Source organism: Diadema antillarum, unplaced genomic scaffold, assembly GCF_040938485.1.
Source record: "Diadema antillarum isolate AM-2024a unplaced genomic scaffold, OU_Dant_1.0 scf00000010, whole genome shotgun sequence".
NCBI lineage: Eukaryota > Metazoa > Echinodermata > Echinoidea > Diadematoida > Diadematidae > Diadema > Diadema antillarum.
In genome coordinates this window covers 1,562,205-1,587,418 of record NW_027270899.1, presented here as the reverse complement: position 1 = coordinate 1,587,418, position 25,214 = coordinate 1,562,205, and the positions used below count along the sequence as shown (strand labels likewise).

Sequence of the window (25,214 nt, the reverse complement as noted above, 5' to 3'; positions counted from 1 at the left end):
GCGCGGACGTTTGAGACGACGCTTGCACTGGACGTTCTCCTCTCCCCTGCGTCATGCTGAATAGTAAAATAATAAAATCGGGCCCCCATATGATCAGTGCATGAAGTAGCTCTCTACGTTACAAACTGTGCGGACGTAAAAATAGCCCATCAGTACGCTTGGTGAAAAACTCAGGGACGCAAGCTAAAAATAGATCGACTTGACGTGCGCTCCTGCGCACGCTCAGAACATATTTTTTCTCCTCTGAACGTCAGCGTGTCTAAAATCTAAAGCTCTCTACTGTTAAATCAGGCGACTTTTAGCATACTATAAACACTTAATCAGCATGCTATGAGTATGTGTGGATAGAAATCGGGGGCCCGTTGCATAAAAGTTACAATGGTGACAACTTTGCCATCCAATGGTAACCACCATGGCAACAATACTCAACAGCCAATCACAATCAAGAATTCCATGGAAGTTACCATTGTATGGTAAAGTTATCATCATTGTAACTTTTATGCAACAGGCCCCAGTTATCTCTATGGAAGAACAAGATCAGTGATGGAAAAGAGCTGCATGCTTGGTGGAGGTCTACACTCTCAGAGTGCTTCTTTAGTTAAATTTGTTATTGAATTACAATGTAATGTGTTCATATCCATTCAATTTCCAGGTTGAGTAATGAACTTGTATGAATTTATGAATGAATTGGAAATATATAGTGTGCACAAGCCTCAATGATGGAGCATATCACTTTCAGCACTTAAATGAAGTTAGATTATATTTGTCTCCTTGACTCAGTTTTCCTCCAGTCAAAAGTATTTGGGGGGGGGGGGGGGATGAAGTCAAATGGATTGAATGGATAATGATGAAGATCTGCATTTCCAGTGCATTGATAAAGAGTGCTACTGTAGTCTATTACACAGAAATGCAGTTGAAATGCAGTTTGAAAAAAGAGTACAATTTATTTAGCATAACATTGATTTTTTTTTTGTCAAAATGAAATGAAAATATGGAATGAATGGCATTTTAATCCTATTCCCACCGGGGGAGGCATTTTGGCCCCCCTTGACGTTTTGCATGATCATTCCGCAACGCATGATGCTCTCACTGCGACATTTTATAACTTTTTACTTTCAAGTACTAGTATCACATAACTTTTGAGACCAAATTTGTCACTCTCGGACATACCGTTTTGAAGCCACCCGTATGCCCCTTTGAAAAATACTTGTTGACCCCAAAATTGCTCAAAAACATGTTTTTGTGTACAAATCCAATGTAGATTGTGTTTTTGCATTTAATTCATACAAAAATAAATATTTTTACTTTCAATGGCTGATAAAAATTTATTTTAGGCTGATAATGCTTTAAAAAGTTTCTGCGACAAATTTTGACAAAAAACAACAACAAAGAAATACATTAGACATTCAATAAACAACAAAATTCAAAAGAAGTAATTATTAAGCCAAATTTTTGCTTCAATATTATTGTCAAGGATATTGAAAATAGTATGTTCACCTAAAATTTTTTATTTATGTGCAAAAAAAAAATGCATGAATTAGCATTTATTAAAATATAAAATACATGAATCAAAATGTGAAAAATCGAACTATACAGTATTGTAGATTACATTGGCCTCTACCTAAGTGCAAATTTTCGCGAGGATCACATGATCCACAACTGAGATCTGAAGTGGGGCCAAAAAGTTCCCCCCCCCCCCCCCCCCCGATGGATTTAAGTTCCTCAAAAAACCAGGTGGGTGTAGGGTTAAAGTTCTTGAACAGTCAATAATATGCAAGCAATGAAGTGATGTTGCCATACCCCCACAACTTGCCATATAATTCAAACTTTGAATTTTCAGTTATTCATTCAAAGGCAAACATGCATCAGTCTAAAATCCTGATAGATTGACTTGATCATTGAAGTTATTTAACCAGGAATAACATCACTTCAATAACAGAAAATTGAATCTTATCATTTCTTTGGACATGATCAATAGAGAATTGTAAGGTTATGACAACATCAGCTCACTCATTTGCATATTCATGTCAAATACATGTATGAAAATTTATAAAAACTGTTCTGCAAAAATTAGCAAAACTTCACAATTTCATAACTTCCCTATTTCACTATTCATCCAATTGTGATAAAAAATTTTCACTGTTGTCCTCCCAAGTTTTTACTCTTATACTATACAGGCTGATTTTACTGAGCATGTGAATCATTTGCAAAGGATGTAAATGTCAAAAATGGCAAAGTCCAACATTATAGAATTTTCGCTTTCTTTTTTTTTACTTGTTGCGACAATGGCGCTGAAAATAATTCTCGTCACGAGTAACACACAGCTAAACATTTGTAAGTAGAAGCACTCTGAGAGCGCAGACCTCCATCAAGCAGCTGCTTTCCACCGTGATCTTGCTCTTCCATAGAGACTAGTGATTTCCAGCCACTGAAAAATCGCCCAATTTCACAATATAGAAGCATTTGTAACGTCTTAAACCCTCAGATGCACGGCGCGCCTCGCCATAGCAGAGATTAGAGCACGCACTTAAGTGCCTGCATGCAAACCTCACACATACGCGCAGCCCGAACTCCCAAGTTCATTGACCCTTCCTGCCAAAATATCAAAAATCCTTTACAAATTCCCCCAAATTTCTTGGATCACTACAAAAAGTTAATTGTTTATTACTTGTGTCGTCCTCAACCTTTCCTGCAAGTTAATCCGATAATCCCAATCCCAATCCCAATCCGTTTTTTGAGTTTTACTTTTTGAGTTATTTTGCGCATGGACAAACTAACTACGTAACAAACAAACCAATGGTAATGACATCATAACCTCTTCCCTAAGCGGAGGTAATAATGCCTCAAAAGGTATGCAAATAATTTGCAGATATGTTGTAATTGATCAGAAAAAACTTCACAGATTTTGCTATTAACATACACGAGATATTCTACAAACTGAGGAGTTCCATATGGAAGTTCACAAAGATTTCCAGAGCATTATGCACGTCTTGTGAAGGTACACATATGTACACATATGACGAGGCTTTAACACCCTTTTTCAGAGCAAATTATGAGCAGATCACAAACAAATGTGCAAATGCACAAGAAATTGTCCCCTTTTTGTTGTTTTATTTTAAATCAAAAAACTAAAAATGACACCCAAAAATATTTCACAACACTTTCAATCCCCTGCTTAGGTTTTGCAATCATTTGCAAACTATTAAAAATGTGAACATGTTAAACTCTGCTAGTTTTTCATCTACATCCTTTGCTAGGTTTACAAGCTCTGATAACCTGGAATGGAATTCCTGCTTAATAGCAAATGTTATACAATGTAAAACAGTGTAACAAGGCACCATATGTGATATGTGGTAGACTTACCATTATTGTGTAGGACTTAAAGATTTGAATAGAAATAATATTGTAATTAAGGATACTTGTAGAAAACTTCTGAGACATACAAAATAGGAATCTAAGAAGCAAGCATTCTGTATTTTGTTTGTTTACAACTTTGCTTAGTCTCTGGCATCAGAGCAATGTTAAGCTTTGAGGGAAGAAATGGAAATGAAAATTAAAATAAAAATGTATTGCAGTACATTATTGTAAGCTTTACAGAGCAGCACACTGTTGCTTTGTAAAAGAATACATGCTGCAGTTTTTGTAGAACTCTCCTCCGTACAAATTTTAAATCTTCTCATTTGTTCATTTCATTTCTAGGGTATCAGTTTGATGGATTCCAGCTTCACGCAGCATCACCAACAAGCAGCATCAGTCCAAAGTTTGATGGAAATCCGGGGGCATAATGGTCGCACCTTCAAGTATCTGGTTGTTTAACAGATGTATCAGTTATCATAGAATGCATACTAGTGTGCCACATGATTTAGGGCAGTACAGATCATTATAACATCAGAGTTAAAAAATCTATAACTGTAGCTTAAAGGACAAGTTCACCTTCATGGACATGTGGGTTGAGTGAATGCAGCAAAGTGAAATAAGCAGAACATATCAGTGAGAGTTGGAGGAAAATCGCACAATCTGTTCAAAAGTTATGAATTTTGAAGTTTCTGCTCAGCCACAGCTGGATGAAAAAAACGATAGCTTGTGATGTCACATGTGCACAACGATAAACAGAAAGAATAAAGAAAATTCAACATATTCCCATTTTTCTTGCATAACACAAGAACACTCAACTTCTCTCTTTCAGAAGATAGGGGGAATGATATTACCCTTAACATACTTTAGTAGCAGGTCGAAGAAATGCACACTTTATTCAAAAAGTCAAGTTTTGTGAAATTCTCTTTTTTATTTTCCTTCAATCGTTGTATGCAAGTGACATCATACACTGTAGCAGTCTTCACATCCAGCAGTGACTGCGCAGATACTTAAAAAATTTCATAACTTTTAAACGGATTGTCTGATTTTCCTCAAACTTTGTGTTCTACTAATATTGCTGCATTCTCTCAATCCTTATGTACATGAAGGAGGACTTGTCCTTATAATATTTGCCTTATCACAAAATGATACAAAGTGTGATTTATAAATCCAAGGAGGTTAAAAAGAATGGAGTCACAACCATTTTATATCCTTTGCCAGATGTTCGATGCTGCCACTAAAAAATATTTGAAGCATGTGCCAAACTGGGTCTGCTGCACAGATAGGAATACAATGGACTCGTGTCTCATTGTATCACCAGTCAATCTCTGGGGAAGATGTGTACATCTATGTGATGGTAATTACTTTTTGCTATCCCTTCTTATTAAAGACAGGTGATATAACTATGATGGTTAAGACACAGGGATGCGCAAATAGAAATTCAAAAAAAAAAAAAAAGGAAATAAAGATGAAAATTACCAGACTGCACAAGTGTCATCGAAACCAGACATAAAACTTTTTGTTAACATGAAACAGTGATTTCTAACGCCATACCCTAAATCCTAACTGTACTTGGTCTCTTTTTATGAAGAGTTAGAATTGATTACAAAATTTACTTCAATCTATTATAAGTCTGTAGCAGCAATTCAAAATCAAAATATCTTTTGATTAAACAGGGTCCTAGACTGTTTTGACCCATGGAGAATCAAAGGTAGATGTACAAGAACCATTTTTGTTAGTATCCATAATGCGTTGCCATGACAACGGCAAATTTTCATTAAAAAATTGATTGAATTACTCTCATTTTTTGAGCAATTAACCCCAAATGTGGCATGTGTAACTCCCATCAAAAGAAGATGTGCAAGACACTGTCTTCATTGTTATAGATTGCCTAGTGCATTGCCATGACAACAGCAAATTAAAGAAAAAAAAATACAGAATGTTGTGGATGGAACTACTCTTTCATTTTTTGAGTAATTGACCCCGAATTTGGCATGTGTGACCACTTTGAAAGGAGGATGTGCAAATGCTTTTTGTTAGTGTTGCATAATGCATTGCCATGGCAACAGCAAATTTTGATAAAATCTTATACATTGTGGTTGATCAAACTACTCTATCAGTTTTACAGCAATTCAGTTGAAATTTGGGATATAAGATGTCATCAATGTAAGGTGTAGTTGTGCAAGATGCCATTTATGTATGTGTGAACAGATATGTTGCCATGGCAACAGCAGTTTTAGTATCAATCATACAAAAAAAAGAGTGGATTGACCTAACTCCCTGTGTTTTTGGAGTACTTGACTTGAATTTTGGCACATATGTGACGACTACTGTGTGTAGAAGTGCAGAACAGTTTTATAAATTTGTACAATTATTATTCATAAAGCCTAACTGTTCGTCATTGAAGCTATTCTAAAGTTAACAATATGACAAAATTATTTTCAATGAAATTGTGTATGTCTTTTATTTATCCTAAGTTTGTATCATCTGAGCAATTCATATCCAAGATGCCATAATGATTGTAGTGTTTTTGAAATGATGAGTTCTGCCTGCAAATGTACATGTATATTGCCTAGATTTAACAACTGTCAGTATTCTTCTTTTCTGATAAAAACATTTTCCTTTTTCTTGTATGAATTCCCATGTGTATTACAAATGCCACGTATCAAGTACCAAACTGTAACACCCCCCCCCCAAAAAAAATGGAAATAAAGAAATGTATTTCAACAATAAACACAAATCTTACTATATCATTTATAATTATTTGGTATCTGTCGATAGATGTACTGAGATATGTTTTATGGAGTAAAGAGGAAATAGAATGAAAGACAAAAAATTGAGTTGATGAGTGACTTGTCTTACTTCTGTCAGCTATATCATGGAGAGTAGAAGCCTAAACATGTTTGAAATCCATCATATGAGACAAATTCATCAAATTTAGTTGACAGTAAGGCTAGGATTTACATGTACATACTAATATTGTCAATTTCAACAAATCATGGCATATGCATAATAAAAAAAAAAACATAAACATGATTAGGTCCTACAATATGCACTCCAGCATCTGTCCAAAGGCCTATATAATTTTGCTGAAATTACAGCAAAATTTGGTCTCCATGGAAAGACCTGCACATACATCATGTTTCCTGAGTATTTGTGATGGACAAGAGATTTGCTGTAATTACAGCAAAACTTGTTTTGCTGATGTACCCTCCTAGATGCACTCACCAAGTTTTGCTGAAATTGCAGCAAAACTGTTGATGCAAGTGGATTGTTGAGAATTGTGGAAAATCAAGGGGATTGTCATGTTTTACTGAGTAATTTCAGCACTTTTCTTGAATGGGGATTGTCATGTTTTGCACTTTTCACCTCTTGGACTAACCTGTAGCCATGTGGAGGATTCATGTGGTTTTTAAGGGGATTTTGGGAAAACTTGACAATGCTTGAATTTGTCATTTCCAACCACACTCTGTTAAGAGAAAATATAAAGAATATGTTGTAAATTCATATACGTGCAATAATGCCTTCCTGTAATAATTTCCTTTATGCTAATATAAGTACATATCAGTAGTTTTCGTTTTGTCTTGTTTTGATTTGTTTTGATTTGTTTTGTTCTTCTTTTTTTTTATTGTGTCATAATTGTTGCTGTTTACTAGGGAGAAGCCTTGACAGGTCAATGGCCTTTGCTTCTTCCTCCACACCCTGTATTGCATATTATGATTGACATGTTGTCCTGTATTGTTCATTCTTTTTTTAACCAGTTGTGCAAGTTGTGGAATAAATGAAATGAAGATAAAGACTAAGCGCACCGCGTGGCAGCTGTGGACATCATAACCCTTTGGATATTCCCTTCGCTGCCTTGAATAAAGACTAAGCGCACCACGTTTAAAACAGAACACCTGCGGACATACAGAAGACAGTGCTCTTCTTTGTATAGCGGTTAGTTTCGATTCAGAAGTATAGGGATATAAAAACGAGACCAAATTGGTTAAAAATTTATTTATTATGACTAAGCTACTAATTTGGAAATGCTATCATAGCTTGATAAGCATATCTATGTCCGACAAACAAAATGACACCAAAAAGGTTTTGCCACCTCAGGTGGTACCAATAACCCTTTTTTGGGGTCTTGGCCCATGGACTATCTGCCTTGTTTGTTTGAGATTGACTGAATATTGTCCAGCTTGTGGAGTGTCTGAGTGACTAGCTTTATGATTGTCTTTTTTTGACACCCAGATGAATGTTACACTGGTGGCAGTGGTGTGTGTGTGTGTGTGTGTGTGTGTGTGTGTTTGTTTGTTTTTTTATTTCAAGCCAAAAAGAAGACCAGCATTGCCCTCCATCTTTGATGGTTGTTTAGTCACTCTACATTACAGCCTGCAACTGTAATGGACAGCAGATCACTAGTCAAATCATCAAGCTAGTCACCAAGACACTCCACACACCGATAATGCACACTCAATCTCCATCAAACATTTGGGGTAAAGGAGAAGCAAAAGCAGGAGGTCCTCTAGTCTCTCAGTGAGTTCCTGCAGTATTCAGAACCCACTGAGTTCTTTCCATTTACATGTTCAATCAAATGATTTTACATGAATTTACATACCATGCTCAAATCATAGGACAACAAACCAATCAAAATGCTATTAAGAAAAGAGTGCATTGTGACATGAGGTCAACTAAAGGACTTTGATGGAAAGTAAAGATGGGGTGATCATGAGATGAAGTTGACCATGAATGGAAGCAGAACAAAAGAATCATGAAGTGTGTAGGGAGTGGAAAAAATAAAGAAGGTACGGGAAAATATAGACACGAGGGAGGGCAAAGGAATTGGGATGTACTGGAGGCTAAACGTGAGAAGAAATGATAAGAGGCATGTATGGAAAATAAACTCTATGGAAAGCTAAAAGGGAAACACAATTTTCTCAAATATTCTGTTGTTATCGTCAAACTGTTTATAGTAACAACGTAAGGGGGGGGGGGGTAACTAGAACCCCTATCTTGAAACAGCTGCATTGGCTCCCTATCTGATCATGCATACATCAAAGTACTATTACTGACCTATCAGTGCCTGCATTGAATGGTACCAGAATATCTCAGCGAGTCCTTGGTATGGCACGCTCCGCTTGGCATCTCGGATCAGCTCAGAAAAATCTCCTCCAATGTCCTGTCATTACAACTAAGTTTTATGTTGAGCGATCTTTTGCTCATACTGCTCCTACACTGTGGAACACTATTCCATATATGAAAGCTTCCACATTGTTAAAGTTCAAAACCCTTTTCAAGAGATTTCTGTTTAAAAAGTATTTGAATGAGCTTTGGTCATCTATGTTACAAACAGTACATTTCCTTTTTTTTCCCCATTTTTAACCCTCTCCCTCACAGTGCATAGAGACACCATGGTAGTGATATGCACTATATAAGCTGAATGAACTTTTCCACCTCCCTTGATTCATCCCTATATTACTGTGTCCAAAACCCAAATGGCTCTACTCTCTCCCCTCCCCCAAGTAATAGTAATAATGATAATAATGTACACTGTAAAGTAGTAGTAGTAGTAATAATAATAATAACAATAATAACAATAATAACTAGAAATAGCGACTGGTTATACCCCCGCCAAACAACATTTCATAAGCTTTGGTCAAAACAACATTTCATAAGCTTTGGTCAAAAAACTGAGGAAGTAGTTAAATCCGCAAGATCTTTCCTTGATCTTCTGCCATTAATATGCCATTACCATGGCAACGTACTTTCGGGTACTGTCGAAAAATGCGTCTTGCACATCTACAACCAAAGGCACACATCTGTACCAAGTTTCATGGAAATTGGGCAAAAACTGAGGAAGTAGTTTGCAACACAAAATTTTCCATCATTTTGGCTCATAATATGTGAGCTGTTACCATGGCAACATACTTTTTGTCACTGTCAAGAAATGTGTCATGCTGACCTATATCCTAAGACAAACATTCAATATGAATTCCATGAGAATTGGAAGAACACTGATGAAGCAGTTTTGCCATGAAGCATTTTGCCCTATATTTTACCAATAACATGCCGTTACCATGGCAACGCACTTTTTGCCACTGCGGAAATATGTGTCTTGCACATTAACATATTCAGATGAACATCTGTACCTAATTTCATAAAAATTGATCAAAAACTGTGGGAGGAGTTCGCGATGCAAGATTTGTACCCATTTTTGCCCATAATATGCCGTTACCATGGCAACGTACTTTTGGGTACTGTCAAAAAATACGTCTTGCACATCTACAACCCAAGGCACACATCTGTGCCAAGTTTTATGGGAATCGGTTGAAAACTGAGGAAGTAGTTCGCGACGCAAGATTTGCAACGGACCGACCGCCCGACCGCCCGACCGACCGCCCGACCGACCGCCCGACCGTCCGCTGATTCCTATATACCCCCTTCAAACTTCGTTTGGCAGGGGTATAATAAAACAGTCCGAGGCAAATGAATGGGGTGGGGGTGCTTATGATAGCCTTCGGCACCAACAGCTTATTAACTGCATTACACAACCGGCGGATATGGGTCAAGGAATAATGCAATATAAAGGCACAGGAAAGAATTTATCATGCTGCAGTACAAAAAGCACAATTCACCTTAATGAAATAATATATGGTACCTAAAAGAGAAAGTTGCTTACCTTAACAGTCTGGTTCACGTACACAATGAGATCTTCCACATTAGTCTGTATGCTGGGTTCAATTCTTCCGACTCCAGATGATATGTTTTGATTGGCTATGAATGATATTCCCGTCCCTATTCTGTAAACAAATTATATTGAATAGATATAAGTCATGAAGTCATGTCATCTAACATACACTATAGATATTCACAATCATTTACTTGTGTTAGATGGCACATGGTGCACTTGCTTGTAACAAAGTGAGAATGTGTGAACTACTAAACCCATTTATTACATATATGAAAGCACATATTCCTTTTGCTTGGCAGGACCCATTCAGAACATATGACAAGCATATAAATGCTTGAACAAAACTGAAACAAAACAATCTTGACAATGCTACACAATACTTTCACATGATTAGTAAGAAATTAAAATGGCATGACAGAAATTGATATTGTGTACATTTCTTTTTCGAATTAAAACCAAGTTAAATTTGGCTAGCAAAATGGGTTTCTGAGAGCAATTGTATGAGAATTTCAGCAAGTTTCATTGATATTGCTGTGCACTCTTAAGGTACAAGCAAAATAAACCCAATATCATGTTAGCATTAAAAATAAATTTTCATATTGCTCAGAAAGATAGCATATCAAACCTACTCATATAAGGCACAAATACATCTGTGGAATTCTTTTGTACATCCACAGAAAAACTGACAGCTGTTTGAATAATCATAAGCAGCTGGAACCTCCTTTAGTTTGTTTATAATTATTCAAGCACTGGCACTAACACTAGCACCGAACTTGAAATCACCCATTGAGCCATTTCAAAGGTAAGAAAAATAGTGATTACTTTTCAACATGAATTAGTTAATATTTACCAAAGCATTTTAACCTGACCTGTGACCCAGAACTTCAAAAGAGAATCATTTTTTTATTTCAGAACATACATGTATATGTACCAAGCTTCATGCAAATACCTCGAGCCATTTCTGAGATATGGAAAAAACATATAATTTTAGCATATTTGACTTGACTTTTGACCCCATGGGTATAAAATTCAATCATGACATATCATGTAGACCAAGCCATACAAGCTCTATTTCATTTCAAAATATCATAAGATGTTGAATCAAGTGATATCCTGCAGCAGCATTAAAGCCAACTTTACATGAAAAGGCCTGCATAAGCCCAATAATCTAATAGTCAAGAACCAAGTTTAGGCACATTATATAACACTCTTCAGAAACTACTGAATTTGGGCAATTTACTGCAAACCTTCATTTTACTTTAAACCCATTGAGGATGGTTTCATTTTACTACAACATGCATTTCCCATAGACACTTGCCCGATTATGCTTGGGACTCGTCCTCAATGGGTTAAACACCTACTAATCAAAAGTGGTTTCAAAATTATGGAGTATTATATGAAATGTTTTTATGTGTTATAATTTTCTACCATAAGGAAATTTTATTTATTTATTCTTATTTATTCATGGTTTGAAAAACAAGTACCATGGCAGCCTAACAAGACCGAATTGAGGTAGTTTTCACAGTAATACAGCATTTTGTCATGTATTTCAAGAAACTAGATGCAGTTTTTGTGAACAGTTATGCCATGTGACTTACAACGATGTAAAAGCACGGTGCATGCATCCTCAAACATGGCAACGTACATGGTTGGAGAAACCCATAATCACATCAACACTTAACCCTAACTAGGCCGGGGGGGGGGGGGGGGGGGGGCCTCTGAGGCCCCCCTCGACGTTCCGTGCGATGTATCGCTAACGTGAAGAGCTATCGCCGCGACGTTTCATGACTTTCTTTCTTTGAGTCTCTCGCATCTTTTGACACCAAATTTGCGATGCCCGGGCACGCGGTTCCGAAGTTGCACATAAATATGTATGTGCATGTCAGACCAAAAATTGCTCAAAAACGTGAATTTGTGTACAATTTCAATCTTGCAGCAAACTGTGCTCACAGGCAAATTTCATAAAAGCATGATTATTTGGGGGTTTTATTGATTAAAATCAATTAATAGCATATTTTTTTGTTTGGAATAATGTCGCGGACAAGTTTCATTAAAAAAAAACCAATGGAAAACAAAAAGTGGAAAAAACAAAGATATACATAAGAAATTCAAAAAACAATAAAATACTTTAGAAATTTTTTCTGATGCCGCAATCTTTTTCTCGTACATTTGCTCAGGACACTAAAAAGAATATTTACACAAAAAATGTGCCCATTTTGAGCTTTATTTAGTGATTTATACCAAATTGTCTGATTTCATGCATCATTATGCATAAATTAGCATAATTTAGCATAAATGATAAGTTTTTAAAAATTTAACTTCGTGGTACCGTAGAATACGTCATAGGCAATGTGTGTGCCAATTTTTGTCGCGATCGCGCAGTTGACGGCCGAGATCTGGAGGGGGGCCTGGGAGGCCCCCCCTCCGGCTCTATGATCTATCTAAATAGCCCGGCCTAGTTAGGGTTAAATTGATACTCAAAATCAGCTTTTATGTCAACAAACCTACAATAAGACCAACCGGGGGAGGGCAACTCCGGGCAGAAATAAATGTTTACTTCCCCTAAAATGAGCTATTCTAATTAAAAAATTGACAAAAATCAGCCTGTCAAGCTTATAATATAGCGGGTAATATCTGGAGAAAACGGTTTATAGAAGACATGTATGTAAGCAATTTCTTTCTGATTATGTATTTTTCTGTGTGCTTCGAGTACGCACACGACACAGTGTTTGATCTTCGTTTCTACTTTGATGTTGTTTTGTGCTCAGTAGTGCTTGCTTTTTGCCTTGACATACATTCCTTGTACGCTACACCAAAATCGATCTCACCTGTGCGAACCAACAAATTGATTTTTCACAATTGTGCCAAGTGCATACTTATGAACGTACGTATAGCCACATGTATGTTAAGATCTAAACAGAGAACTGGTTTGTTATTTTCATTATGTAAAGTACCAGTACTTAGTATACCTGTCTATATTGCTATTTTCACGCACACTGTGCTGTCTCTCTTAGCGAAATTCACAAAAATTTACATAACAGTGTTAATGAACTTCCTATTGCGTATGCAAAAATGTGTTATGCCGGTGCTCTCCACAGCTACCAACTTGTCAGCTTTCAGTAATCTGCCATCCTTGTGTATGCAAAAACGTGTTATTCCGGTGTCTTTGACCGCTCAAACCAACTTACTACCTGTTCTCAGCTATTTGTTATTGTATATGCAGAGATGTATTACCACGGTGCTTCCGACTCCTCTCAGAAATTTGTTATCAATGTTTATGCAAAAATGTGTCACCCTGGTGTATCTGACTCCTCTATGTAAGTTGCCACCTACCCTGAGCAAACTGTTATCCTTGTGTTTACACAAATGTGTTTCTACGGTGTTTTCGACCACCCCCAATAATTTATTGTCTGTTTGCCTTTGCAATTACCTCTCTGAACTGTTCAGTGCAATTGTGCCCTCCTGTAGACTAGTAACAACCACATTCCCTACGCATTATGCTCACGCAGATACCGTTGAATTTCTGACATGCCTTGTTTTGCGTACGGAAACTGAACATTCCTTAACCGTCTATTATCAGGGTAAATGTTCTTTCACCTATTTTCCTTTAAAATCCAACAGCAGATGTATTTTTGAGCACCTATTTTCTGTTAACAGCCTATCTTTATATTCACCTATTCTGTATCATGCACAATGATGAATCCAAATACCACTGTTAACTCGAACGCCGCTGCTGTTAGCATGCTTTATCCTCAGTCACCTGCTGATATGACACCAGTAATCTCAGTAAACAGCGAAGAGGGCGAAGATTCCGACATCGTCACTTTCTTAAATATGCAGACTTCTGAATTGAGACTAGATTTCGACTGTAACGATGCCGCAGTCCAAAATGTATTCACTCACTATCACACAGAGGATGAACTTCTTTCACTCACTCATAATGACGTAACTCAACTTTTTATTTCACATTTTAATATCAGAAGCTTAAATAAAAACTTCGATCAATTTCTTTCTCTTGTGAGCACGTTGAAAAATGAATATAATATTATCGGGCTCAGTGAAACTTGGTTAAAGGAGACATCACCCTCTTCGCTGCTTACAATAGACGGCTTTAGACTCATAACAAATAATAGAACATGGAAGAAAGGAGGAGGAGTCGGATTTTATGTGTCACAGAAATTAGATTGTGTTTTTTTGGAAAAATATAGCGTGATGTCAGAAGTTTTTGAGAGTGTATTTATTGAGGTCAAAACCTTGAATAAAGGTAATATTATAATTGGGGAGATTTATCGACCACCCAGCTCAAACCCTGCTGAATTTTTAGAGTTATTTTGCGACCTTATTTCAAGCAGTTATTTTGATAGTAAGACATGTTTTGTCATGGGTGACTTTAACCTCAATCTTCTTAATTACAACGATAATCTTATGTGCGCAGATTTTCTGAACCTTATGTTGTCGAAATCATTTATTCCCCTTACAAGAAAACCGACTCGAATAACTGATGATGTATCTACTCTTATTGATAACATTTTTGTAAATGATTTATTTTCTGACATCACATCTGGCATAATAGTTTCTGACGTCACTGATCATTTTCCAATCTATGCCCTTGTGTCAAATTTTATGACTACTAATGTTTCTCATACCCACAATCCGGGCATTCGTGTAATGTCTGAATCTAACCTTAATAAACTTAGGGAGAAATTAAGTTCAGAAGATTGGTCCACTGTATACTCTCAAAGCGATACTGATTTAGCATTTGAAAATTTTACGAATATTTTGACCACTAACTATGAATCTAGTGTTCCTCTTCAAAGGCCTCACCATTCAAATTACAAAAAAGTACCTCGACAACCATGGGTAACAAAATCTCTACTCAGGTCCATTAACCGCAAGAATAGTCTTTTTCATAAATATCGCAAAGATCCATGCCCTCGAAATAAATCAAGATATACTCGATATCGGAATATATTGACATCCTTAATACGTGTTGCTAAGCGGAATTATTTTTCGCGACAGTTTGTTAAATATAAACATGATGTGAAGAGTACGTGGAAGGTGATTAACGAGACACTCAAATACAAAACCAATACTGATCTTCCCAAATATATTTTGGCGGACGGCCGGCAGATTAACGATCCGGTTAGCATGGCGGAATCTTTTAATAATTATTTCGCAAGTCTTGGTCCACATCTTGCCAGTAAAATCCCGAAATCCTCAACTGAATATCATAGATACTTAGGTAATAGGAATCCTCAATCAATATTTTTCGAACCTATTGTTAAAGAAGAAATTGTTGATATCGTCAAGAATCTAAACGATAAAAAAAGTTCAGGATATGATGGAATTACAAATTTTCTTTTAAAAAATGTTCTGAATCAAATCATTTCTCCTTTAACATACATTTTTAATCAATCTCTACTTAATGGTAAAGTCCCCAATAAAATGAAAGTTGCAAAAGTTGTCCCTATCTTTAAGAAGGGACAGAAAGATTTGGTGAATAATTATCGACCAATATCTCTATTGACTTCGATCTCTAAAATCCTTGAAAGGTTAGTTTACACGCGATTATTGAAATTTCTCACAAATCATAATATTTTATCAGATTCTCAGTTTGGTTTCAGAAAACATTATAATACAACCCATGCTTTACTCACTTTTATAGACAAGGTAGCTCATGCTATAGATAATTTTGAGCATACAATTGGAGTTTTTCTTGATTTCTCTAAAGCTTTTGATACGATAGATCACGAAATTTTATTTTCTAAACTGTATCATTATGGAATTCGCGGGCCACCTCTCGAATGGTTTAAGAGTTACTTAACTGATAGAAAGCAATTTGTTAACATTAACGGCTATGATTCGCAGTTAAAACTTATCTCATGTGGAGTCCCACAGGGCTCCCTCTTGGGCCCACTTTTATTTATTTTATACATAAATGACCTTCAAAAATCATCGCCAATTTTATCATTTATTTGTTTTGATGATGACACAAGTTTGTTTTGTTCTCATCGAGACCCTAATACATTAATTGATATGATGAATATTGAGCTTAGGTCTGTGCAATCCTGGATTTATGCCAACAAATTATCCCTGAATATAGAAAAAAACTTATTATATGGTATTCAGTAATTCTTTGAATGTTGTCCCACATGAGATCAAAATAAATGATATATGTTTAACGCAGGTCAATAACGCGAAGTTTTTAGGGCTTTGGATTGACCGAGAATTATCCTGGAAAACTCATATTAATTTTGTAAGTAAAATTTTGTCCAGAAATATTGGAATTTTAAACAAGCTTAAACATTTGTTCCCTGTTTATATTTTGCAGAGTATATATTCTTCTTTAATATCTCCACACTTTAATTATGGAATTTTGGCGTGGGGAAACGCAATCAATTTACTATTAGATTCCCTTCTTCGCATTCAAAAGCGAGCAATAAGAATTATAAACCACGCCGGATATTTTGCTCATACCAACTGTTTTTTTCATCAAAACAGAATTCTGAAAATTCCAGACCTATTTTATTATAATCTTGGAATTTTCATGTATAAACTAACAACTAATGAATTACCATCCGTTTTTATTCACATGTTCAAAAGAAATCGCTCTATTCATTGCTACCCCACTCGTCAGAGTGACGCCTATCACCTTCCCCGTACTCGCACTATTTTTGCAAAGAAAACAATTATGTTTACTGGACCCAGATACTGGAATGACCTCCCTCAAGATATTACTTCTTCCTTATCCTTATTCACCTTCAAACGCAAACTAAAACGGCTATTACTTAGTGGATACACACTACCCGGCTCTTAGCAACATTCTCTTTTTTAATACCCCCAGTTTTTTGTCTTTGTCTGCAGCTCCAAGTTACTTCACGATACCGTTATAGCACTTTGTGTGTGTGTGTGTGTAAACACGGCGAAATATGTACAGTCTCGCTTAAGCGATACTAAAGTATTCATGTGGTTCGTTAGTTCGTTTTTAATACTGATTTTGCACTGGTACAATTTAAGTTGGTCGAGATAAACATGTCCGTTCTCCGTATAATTTCACGCCTATAAATTCGGGAACCTACAGTTTTTACAAGCGTCATTGCTTTTATGTAGGCCCCATCATATTTCTGACATTTATTTGTGATATCCTCAGATGAAAATGACCATTTATATTTGTGTGTAATGTTAGTTTGTCTTTTTTTCTTCAAACATAAGATATGGTTGTATATGTTTTGTACTTTTGTTTTATTGTCAATCATTTTGTGATCCCATCACTGAGAAATGGAAATATGAAATAAACTTGAAACTTGAAACTTGAAACTTTATAGCCTTTTGAACACTGAAGGCATTTACGCAACACACAGTAAGTACAAGCAGTACTTGAAGCGTTACTTCTAGTAAGTCTGTATAATCATTTTCAATTAGAATCAATGCAATATATGCACTTTGAAATAAGTCACATCTTCCCATTGGCAATGTGAAAGAGCATTTCAAATGTCTAGCTTCCCATGAGGGTAATGCTTGTGTGACGGGAGACCTGTGGGTCTCGCACTCAACTGAGAATCGCAAGTTCACCTTCTACATAGTCACTAATCTACATTACACATAGCACTACCTTAGCTTATCACTTACAATTTGAGAGAAGATTTGAAAAGAGTCAACTGTCCTCCCCCTTCCACTTTGGGCATTGTGCTTCAGAAACCCCTGTGTTCATGTACAGTTGTATAAGTACAATATACTCTAAATCCCATGCGATAATGCCTATCAAGTTTGGTGAAAAAATTTGACCATGTATTCTCAAGAATTTGTTAGTATCGGTACCTCACTATCACGATCGCTACCTGTGACCAATGTGAACTTTTCTTGTTTTATGCTGAAAATGTCTGATCAATCAATGTTTTTTTAACCAATCTCTGAATCTAAAATTATCGATGTCATCAGGAGCATCAAAGAAAGTAAAAGTCCGGGATCAGATAATGTATCTATAGACATTGTTATACCGAGTATGTATTTTATAAGTAAAACTTTGATTTACAAAATGTAATCTATCCTTACAAACTGACATTTTTCCGTCAAAAATGAAACCAGCAAAAGTTGTACCTGTCCACAAAAGAAAAAATTAAGTCTGAATGTTGGAATTATAGACCAATTTTTGTACTGCCATTATGTTCTAAGATACTTGAGAGATTTGTTTATAACAGACTGCAATCATATGACAAGTAATAGTCTGCTTACTTTTCAGCGGCATGGATTTAGGAAAAATTGTTTCACTGAATTTGCAATTATTGATTTGTATGATCAAATTCTGAAGTAATTTGATATTGATAGACATGCAGTTGCCATTTTCATGGATCTATCAAAGGCTTTTGATACTTTGTCACACTCGATACTGTTGTCAAAGCTACAGTATTATGGAATAATTGGTATAACCTATCTTTGGTTTAAAAGTTATTTACGTAGCTGGAAACAGTTTTCTGTGTATCAAGGGCACACATCTGATTCCAAAAATCATTTCTCATCAGGTGTACGTCAAGGTTCGATCCTAGGACCATTGTTATTTTTTATATACATAAATGATGTGGTTAATTGTTCACAGTTTTTTTATTTTGTTCTATTCACTGATGATAAATGACTTTAATTGCCTCTCGCGAGAATTTTGAGACTGGTCAGTAGGATCAATATCTATTTGGATAAATATATAATTGGCTTGTTTGTATTAAGTTATCTTTGACTATTTTGAAAACAAAATTTTTCGTTTACAGAAACAAGCAATATAGAAGATCTTGTTATGATAATGTCAAACTTTATATCAACAATATTTTGATAGAGCATTGCTCTGTTTTCACATACCTTAGGGTACAAATCTTGACTGCTTGACATGGAATTCTCATAAAAATTTTGTTTGCCGTAAAATATCCCTGATTGTTGGGATTATGAATAATTTGAAACGTATGTTGCCTTGTAATGCCCTCCTATATATAATGCATTTATTTTATCCCACATAATGTATTGTAATATGTCATGGGCTTCGTTGCACCCTTGTCAAGAGTGTCAAGTATCAAGTGTCAAGAGTGCTCCGGCCCCAGAAGAAGCTACCTGCCAGGTTTGGTGAAAATTCATTATGGGGTTTTCAAGAAGAATATGAAAATGTACAATTCAGGCCCCAATTCGGACCCCTCCCACGATTACGTCATGAACATACTGACAGTCATCAATGTACTAACTCATAGTACAGGGGAAAATCAATATAACACGATGGTTGGGACTGAGTCATTTTCATCGTTACAGCCGATATCTCGTTATAGCAGTAGGCATGAACAAAAAATAACATTTCAAATACATTAATTTGCACATGTGGGACTACATATCACGTTGCAATTAATACTGATATCCTGGTAATGCATGTGAGGGAATTTCTCACCTTTATGGGTAAGAAGATGTTTTTTTGCCAATGAAATCTATCGACAAATTGCCCTACATCGACGTAAATAAGCACTGAATTGATCAGGGTTTTAGTAGTAGCCATGATAAAAAATCATGGGCGTACATACTCGAGCAGGATTCGAACCTATGACCTCCTGATCACCGGACAGGCGTCATCTCCACGAGACCACCGAGCTTTCGCCCGACAGCAAGTGTTGGTTCTAATCCTTATAGCATGCAGCGGGTACTGCTTTTATTATTCAAATGAGTGAAATTCTTCCGTCGAGATGCTTTTTCATTGCAACTGATTGACAAATTGCCCTACATCGACGTAAATAAGCACTGAATTGATCAGGGTTTTAGTAGTAGCCATGATAAAAAATCATGGGCGTACATACTCGAGCAGGATTCGAACCTATGACCTCCTGATCACCGGACAGGCGTCATCTCCACGAGACCACCGAGCTTTCGCCCGACAGCAAGTGTTGGTTCTAATCCTTATAGCATGCAGCGGGTACTGCTTTTATTATTCAAATGAGTGAAATTCTTCCGTCGAGATGCTTTTTCATTGCAACTGATTGACAAATTGCCCTACATCGACGTAAATAAGCACTGAATTGATCAGGGTTTTAGTAGTAGCCATGATAAAAAATCATGGGCGTACATACTCGAGCAGGATTCGAACCTATGACCTCCTGATCACCGGACAGGCGTCATCTCCACGAGACCACCGAGCTTTCGCCCGACAGCAAGTGTTGGTTCTAATCCTTATAGCATGCAGCGGGTACTGCTTTTATTATTCAAATGAGTGAAATTCTTCCGTCGAGATGCTTTTTCATTGCAACTGATTGACAAATTGCCCTACATCGACGTAAATTAGCACTGAATTGATCAGTGTTTTAGTAGTAGCCATGATAAAAAATCATGGGTGTACATACTCAAGCAGGATTCGAACCTACGCCTGTCCGGTGATCAGGAGGTTGTAGGTTCGAATCCTGCTGGAGTATGTATGCCCATGATTTTTTATCATGGCTTCTACTAAAACACTGATCAATTCAGTGCTTATTTACGTCGATGTAGGGCAATTTGTCAATCAGTTGCAATGAAAAAAAAAATCCTGATGGAAGAATTTCACTAATTTGAACAATGAAATCTAATTTCAAGAATGTGTTTCTGTCTGAATGGATGTTATAATTTTTAAATATATAGTTCGCAATCGTGTCTGCATAATGCTGTGTGAGTATGTGACACATTCTGTATTTATGTACATTATGAATGTGTGTGTGAAGACGGGGAATTGCCTAGTAGAAAGCCAATCACAGCATCAGATTGCCTCACACCTGCTATACAGTATATGTCATGATGACATCATGATGATGTCATGTATGCATAGGGTCATACAATACAAGCACATTCTCTACATGTATACATACAATATGTGTGTAAAAACACACACGTACAACATATGTGACCCGCTACAACAAAATGATCCTAAAGTCGGGCAAGGTCGATTATTTGAAAATTGCATGATATAATCCCCTAATCTTTCTGCTTTAAATTGATATATAACACATTTTATAAAAATAATCGGCTGCGAAGATATCGATGTTTAAAAGAGAGCATGTCGAGACGTCTGGAAAATCACTGTTTCGAGAAAAGCGCCCTAAAAGTCTTCCTTTCAATGCAATTGCGATCAAGGGACACGCAAGTCAGTTTTCACCTCTGGACAATAGAAGGTAAGCCCTAGCAACCCCCGAAGAAGAGTTCATTCAAGCACATCAGCATCGGCGGTCTCCTCACTAACCAATCAGTGACCAGGATATGAGAAGCGGCTGAGCATAGTGCACCCCGCCCGCATGCACCAGTCGACTGGGCAGTGTGCGAGCTTCACGCTTCGGTTAGCAGCAAGCAGCAAACTGACCAATGAGATCACTCTGGCCGTTGTTAGGGGCGGTACCTATCTGTGGCGCTCAATCCAAATTTTCGAACCAGTTTCTGCTTCGTTGAAACGCCAAAAAACATGGCTCAGAAAAACGCTATTTTTTTATCTCTCCTTTGATCATTTTGCTTCAAAATTTCGACAGATGATAGAAGACATGTTAGACTCCAATAATATATAAAAATCAGAAAATCGTAAGTTATGACCAATTTTAATGCTCTGACTTCAAACTCGATTTTCACGGCTTCGACCGTGCGCGACTTTAGGACCTTTTTGTTGTAGCGGGTCACATATACATGCGGTGCTAGGTGGAGTGCACTGAAGAAAATATGTGACCCTGCACCTCAAAACAAACAAAAAGTCGCCAGACATTAATTTTTAGATAAGACCATATTCTGAAAGAGCAGACTTTAAGCTTTAAAATGATGTATAACTCAAATCAAATGGACTCTCCTAACCTATCTAAATATTGGAAAGAAAGCACGAACCCAGAAAAAGTGTGAACTGAGAAAAGAGGCTCCGAAGTACAGTGTCTATTCAAGCGCTTAATCTTTACCAAACCGTGCTGGCTGTGCGATGAATGGGACAAAAAACAGGAAGTTAACCACCAGAGTAACAACAATGAAGGGATTATCAAATTAAACTGAAATTAAGCATGCCGTATCAACACATTCTGTCCATAATAAATACCAACTTTCAAAGCAGTAGCACTATCCTTTCAAAAGTTATTAGAGTTGAAAGTGAAGAGTGTGGACGAGGTTTTTCAGAAATGAAAAAGGGATTCTAAAGACACACCTAATCACACTATTCTACCAAAAATGTTAGAAATAAACTGCTAAAATAACACACTTTCCTGCCCGTTTTATGATACCAAATTTTGGCATAATGTAAAAGAAGACCCGCTCTTTCAGAAAATATGAAAAAGTCAAGTTCGGCTAGGTTGACCCATTTCACTTATTTTCAGTCCTCACGCAAAATCAGTGTGTGCGACTTTATGTTCGTTTTGAGGTGCACGGTCACATATGTGTGTACAAGACACAATCATGGGCGTACATACTAAAGCAGGATTCGAACCTACAAATGTACGCCTGTCCGGTGATCAAGAGGTTGTAGGTTCGAATCCTGCTCGAGTATGTACACCCATGAATTTTTTATCATGGCTACCACTTAAACACTGATCAATTCAGTGCTTATTTATGTCGATGTAGGATAATTTGTCAATCAGTTGCAATGAAAAACAAGAGACCCGCGGGTCTAGCGCTCACCTGAGTATCGCAAGTTCACCTTTCACGCAGTCACTAATCTAAATTATTTACAGCTCCACCAAAATTTGACCAGGCATTCTCAAGCAGAAGATGAAAATGTACAATAAAGGCCCAATTTTTTTAAGATTCCTTAATTTGGGGGGATTGGGGCCCCCTGGGGCCCTCTGGGTGGGGCATGGTGCCCATTTTGATAAATTGAGATCCTGACCCCCTAGGGATGCTACGTGCCAAGTTTGACAAAAATCCATCATGAGGTTTTCAGGAAGAAGATGAAAATGTACAATTCAGGCCCCCATTTGGACCCTTCCAACCACCCCCCCCCCCCCACCCAAGAGGGGCACCCCTGGATCTCCTATGAACAAACTTGAAACTACAGTCATTAATGTACTCACTCATAGTATTATCTCAGCTCTATAACTTCTGATTCTAGAGAAGATTTATAAAGATTCCTTCATTTGGGGGGTTTGGGACCCCTGGGGGCCCCCTGGGTGGGGCATGGTGCCCATTTTAACAAATTGAGATCCTAACCCCCTAGGGATGCTACCTGCCAAGTTTGGTGAAAATGGGTCATGGGGTTCTCAAGACGACGATAAAAATGTACAATTTAGGCCCCATTAGGACCCCTCCTCACCCCCTCCCCTGGGTCCCAAGGGGGGCACCCCTGATTCTGCCATGAACAAACTTGAAACTACAGTCATCAATGTACTAACTCATAGTATTAACTAAGCACTATCACTTCTGGTTCTAGAGAAGAAGATTTTTGCAGAATCCTTAATTTTGGGGGGCTTGGGCCCCCTGAGGGCCCCCTGGGTGGGGCATGGTGCCCATTTTAACAAATTGAGTTCCTAACCCCCTAGGGATGCTACCTGCCAAGTTTGGTGAAAATGGGTCATGGGGTTCTCAAGAAGAAGATGAAAATGTACAATTTAGGCCCCATTAGAACCCTTCCCCACCCCCCTCCCCTGGGTCCCAAGGGGGGCACCCCTGATTCTGCCATGAACAAACTTGAAACTACAGTCATCAATGTACTAACTCATAGTATTAACTTAGCTCTATCACTTCTGGTTCTAGAGAAGAAGATTTTTACAGATTCCTTAATTTTGGGGGGTTTGGGCCCCCCTGGGGGCCCCCTGGGCGGGGCATGGTGCCCATTTTAACAAATTGAGTTCCTAACCCCCTAGGGATGCTACCTGCCAAGTTTGATGAAAATCGGTCTTGGGGTTTTCAAGAAGAAGATGAAAATGTAAAAAGTTTACGCACGACGCACGACGGACGACGGACGACGGACGACGGACGACGGACGACGCACGACGCACGACGCACGACGCACGACGGACGCCGGACGAAGGGCGATCGCAATAGCTCACTTGAGCCTTTGGCTCAGGTGAGCTAAAAACCTCGACGGAAGAATTTCACTAATTTGAACAATGAAATCTAATTTCAAGAATGTGTTTCTGTCTGAATAGATGTTTTAATTTTTAAATATATAGTTTGAAATCGTGTCTGTGGATTGATAATTTGGCAAGCGTGTGTTGTGTGTGGAAAGCTCGAACATGTTCTGCATAATGCTGTGTGAGTATGTGACACATTCTGTGTTTAAGTACATTATGAATGTGTGTGTGAAGATGGGGAATTCCCTAGTAGAAAGCCAATCACAGCAGATTGCCTCACACCTGCTATACAGTATATAACATGATGACATCATGATGATGTCATGTATGCATAGGGTCATACAATACTAGCACATTCTCTGCATGTATATATACAATATGTGTGTAAAAACACACACGTACAACATGCGGTGCTAGGTGGAGTGCACTGAAGAAAATATGTGTGTACAAGACACAACTTTCATCACATCGAGCTTTACAATCTTCAAACATGATCGCACAGGGTAAGTATTTACTCAAAGAGATTTTGCTTTGATACCTCGCTATAATAGGTTTGATTAACAATGTTTTTCTTTGCTTGGAAATCACAAACTTTATCTCTTTATTGCACCTATTTCGTAATAGCCAGTCTCACTATACATGTAAGAGTAGCATTTTACATACACTTGTGTGGAAGGAAATTTGGGACCAGGAAAATTTCCTCGTAATAACTGATATCTCATTATAGCAGTGTTCGTTATATCAAGTTTCCCCTGTATTACATTGTAACTTAATAGCTCTATCACTTCTGGTTGTAGCAAAGATTTTTGAAGAGTCCTTATAATTTCAGGGGGGTTGGGCCCTGTGGCCCCCCATCCCCAGGTGGGGCATGGTGCCCATTTGAACAAATTGAGATCCTATCCCCCTAGGAATGCTACCTCCCAAGTTTGGTGAAAATCACTCATGGGGTTTTCAAGAAGATGAAAATGTAAAAAGTTTATGCTTGACAGATGCCGGACACCAGACGAAGAGCGATCTCAAAAAGCTCACATTGCCTATAATATACTGTGGTGTGTTATTTTGATTGAGTAGGAGAGATGCTATTTGATCCTTTGTCATAAGATCTGTCAAGAAGTACAACTGACTCTTGATTGCATGTCATTTAATGAATCTGTGGTGCCAAGATGAAG

At 37.4% G+C, this 25,214-nt stretch overlaps 1 protein-coding gene across 1 annotated transcript in view; it reads right to left on the bottom strand.

Moving 5' to 3' along the window:
• Nucleotides 1-25,214, bottom strand: part of LOC139720018 (prominin-1-A-like) — a 322,225-nt gene that overhangs the window by 192,369 nt on the left and 104,642 nt on the right. The window contains exon 5 of the mRNA XM_071631397.1: nucleotides 10,019-10,139. Coding sequence (XP_071487498.1) covers nucleotides 10,019-10,139 — 121 coding nt within the window. The remainder of the gene's footprint in view (nucleotides 1-10,018; nucleotides 10,140-25,214) is intronic.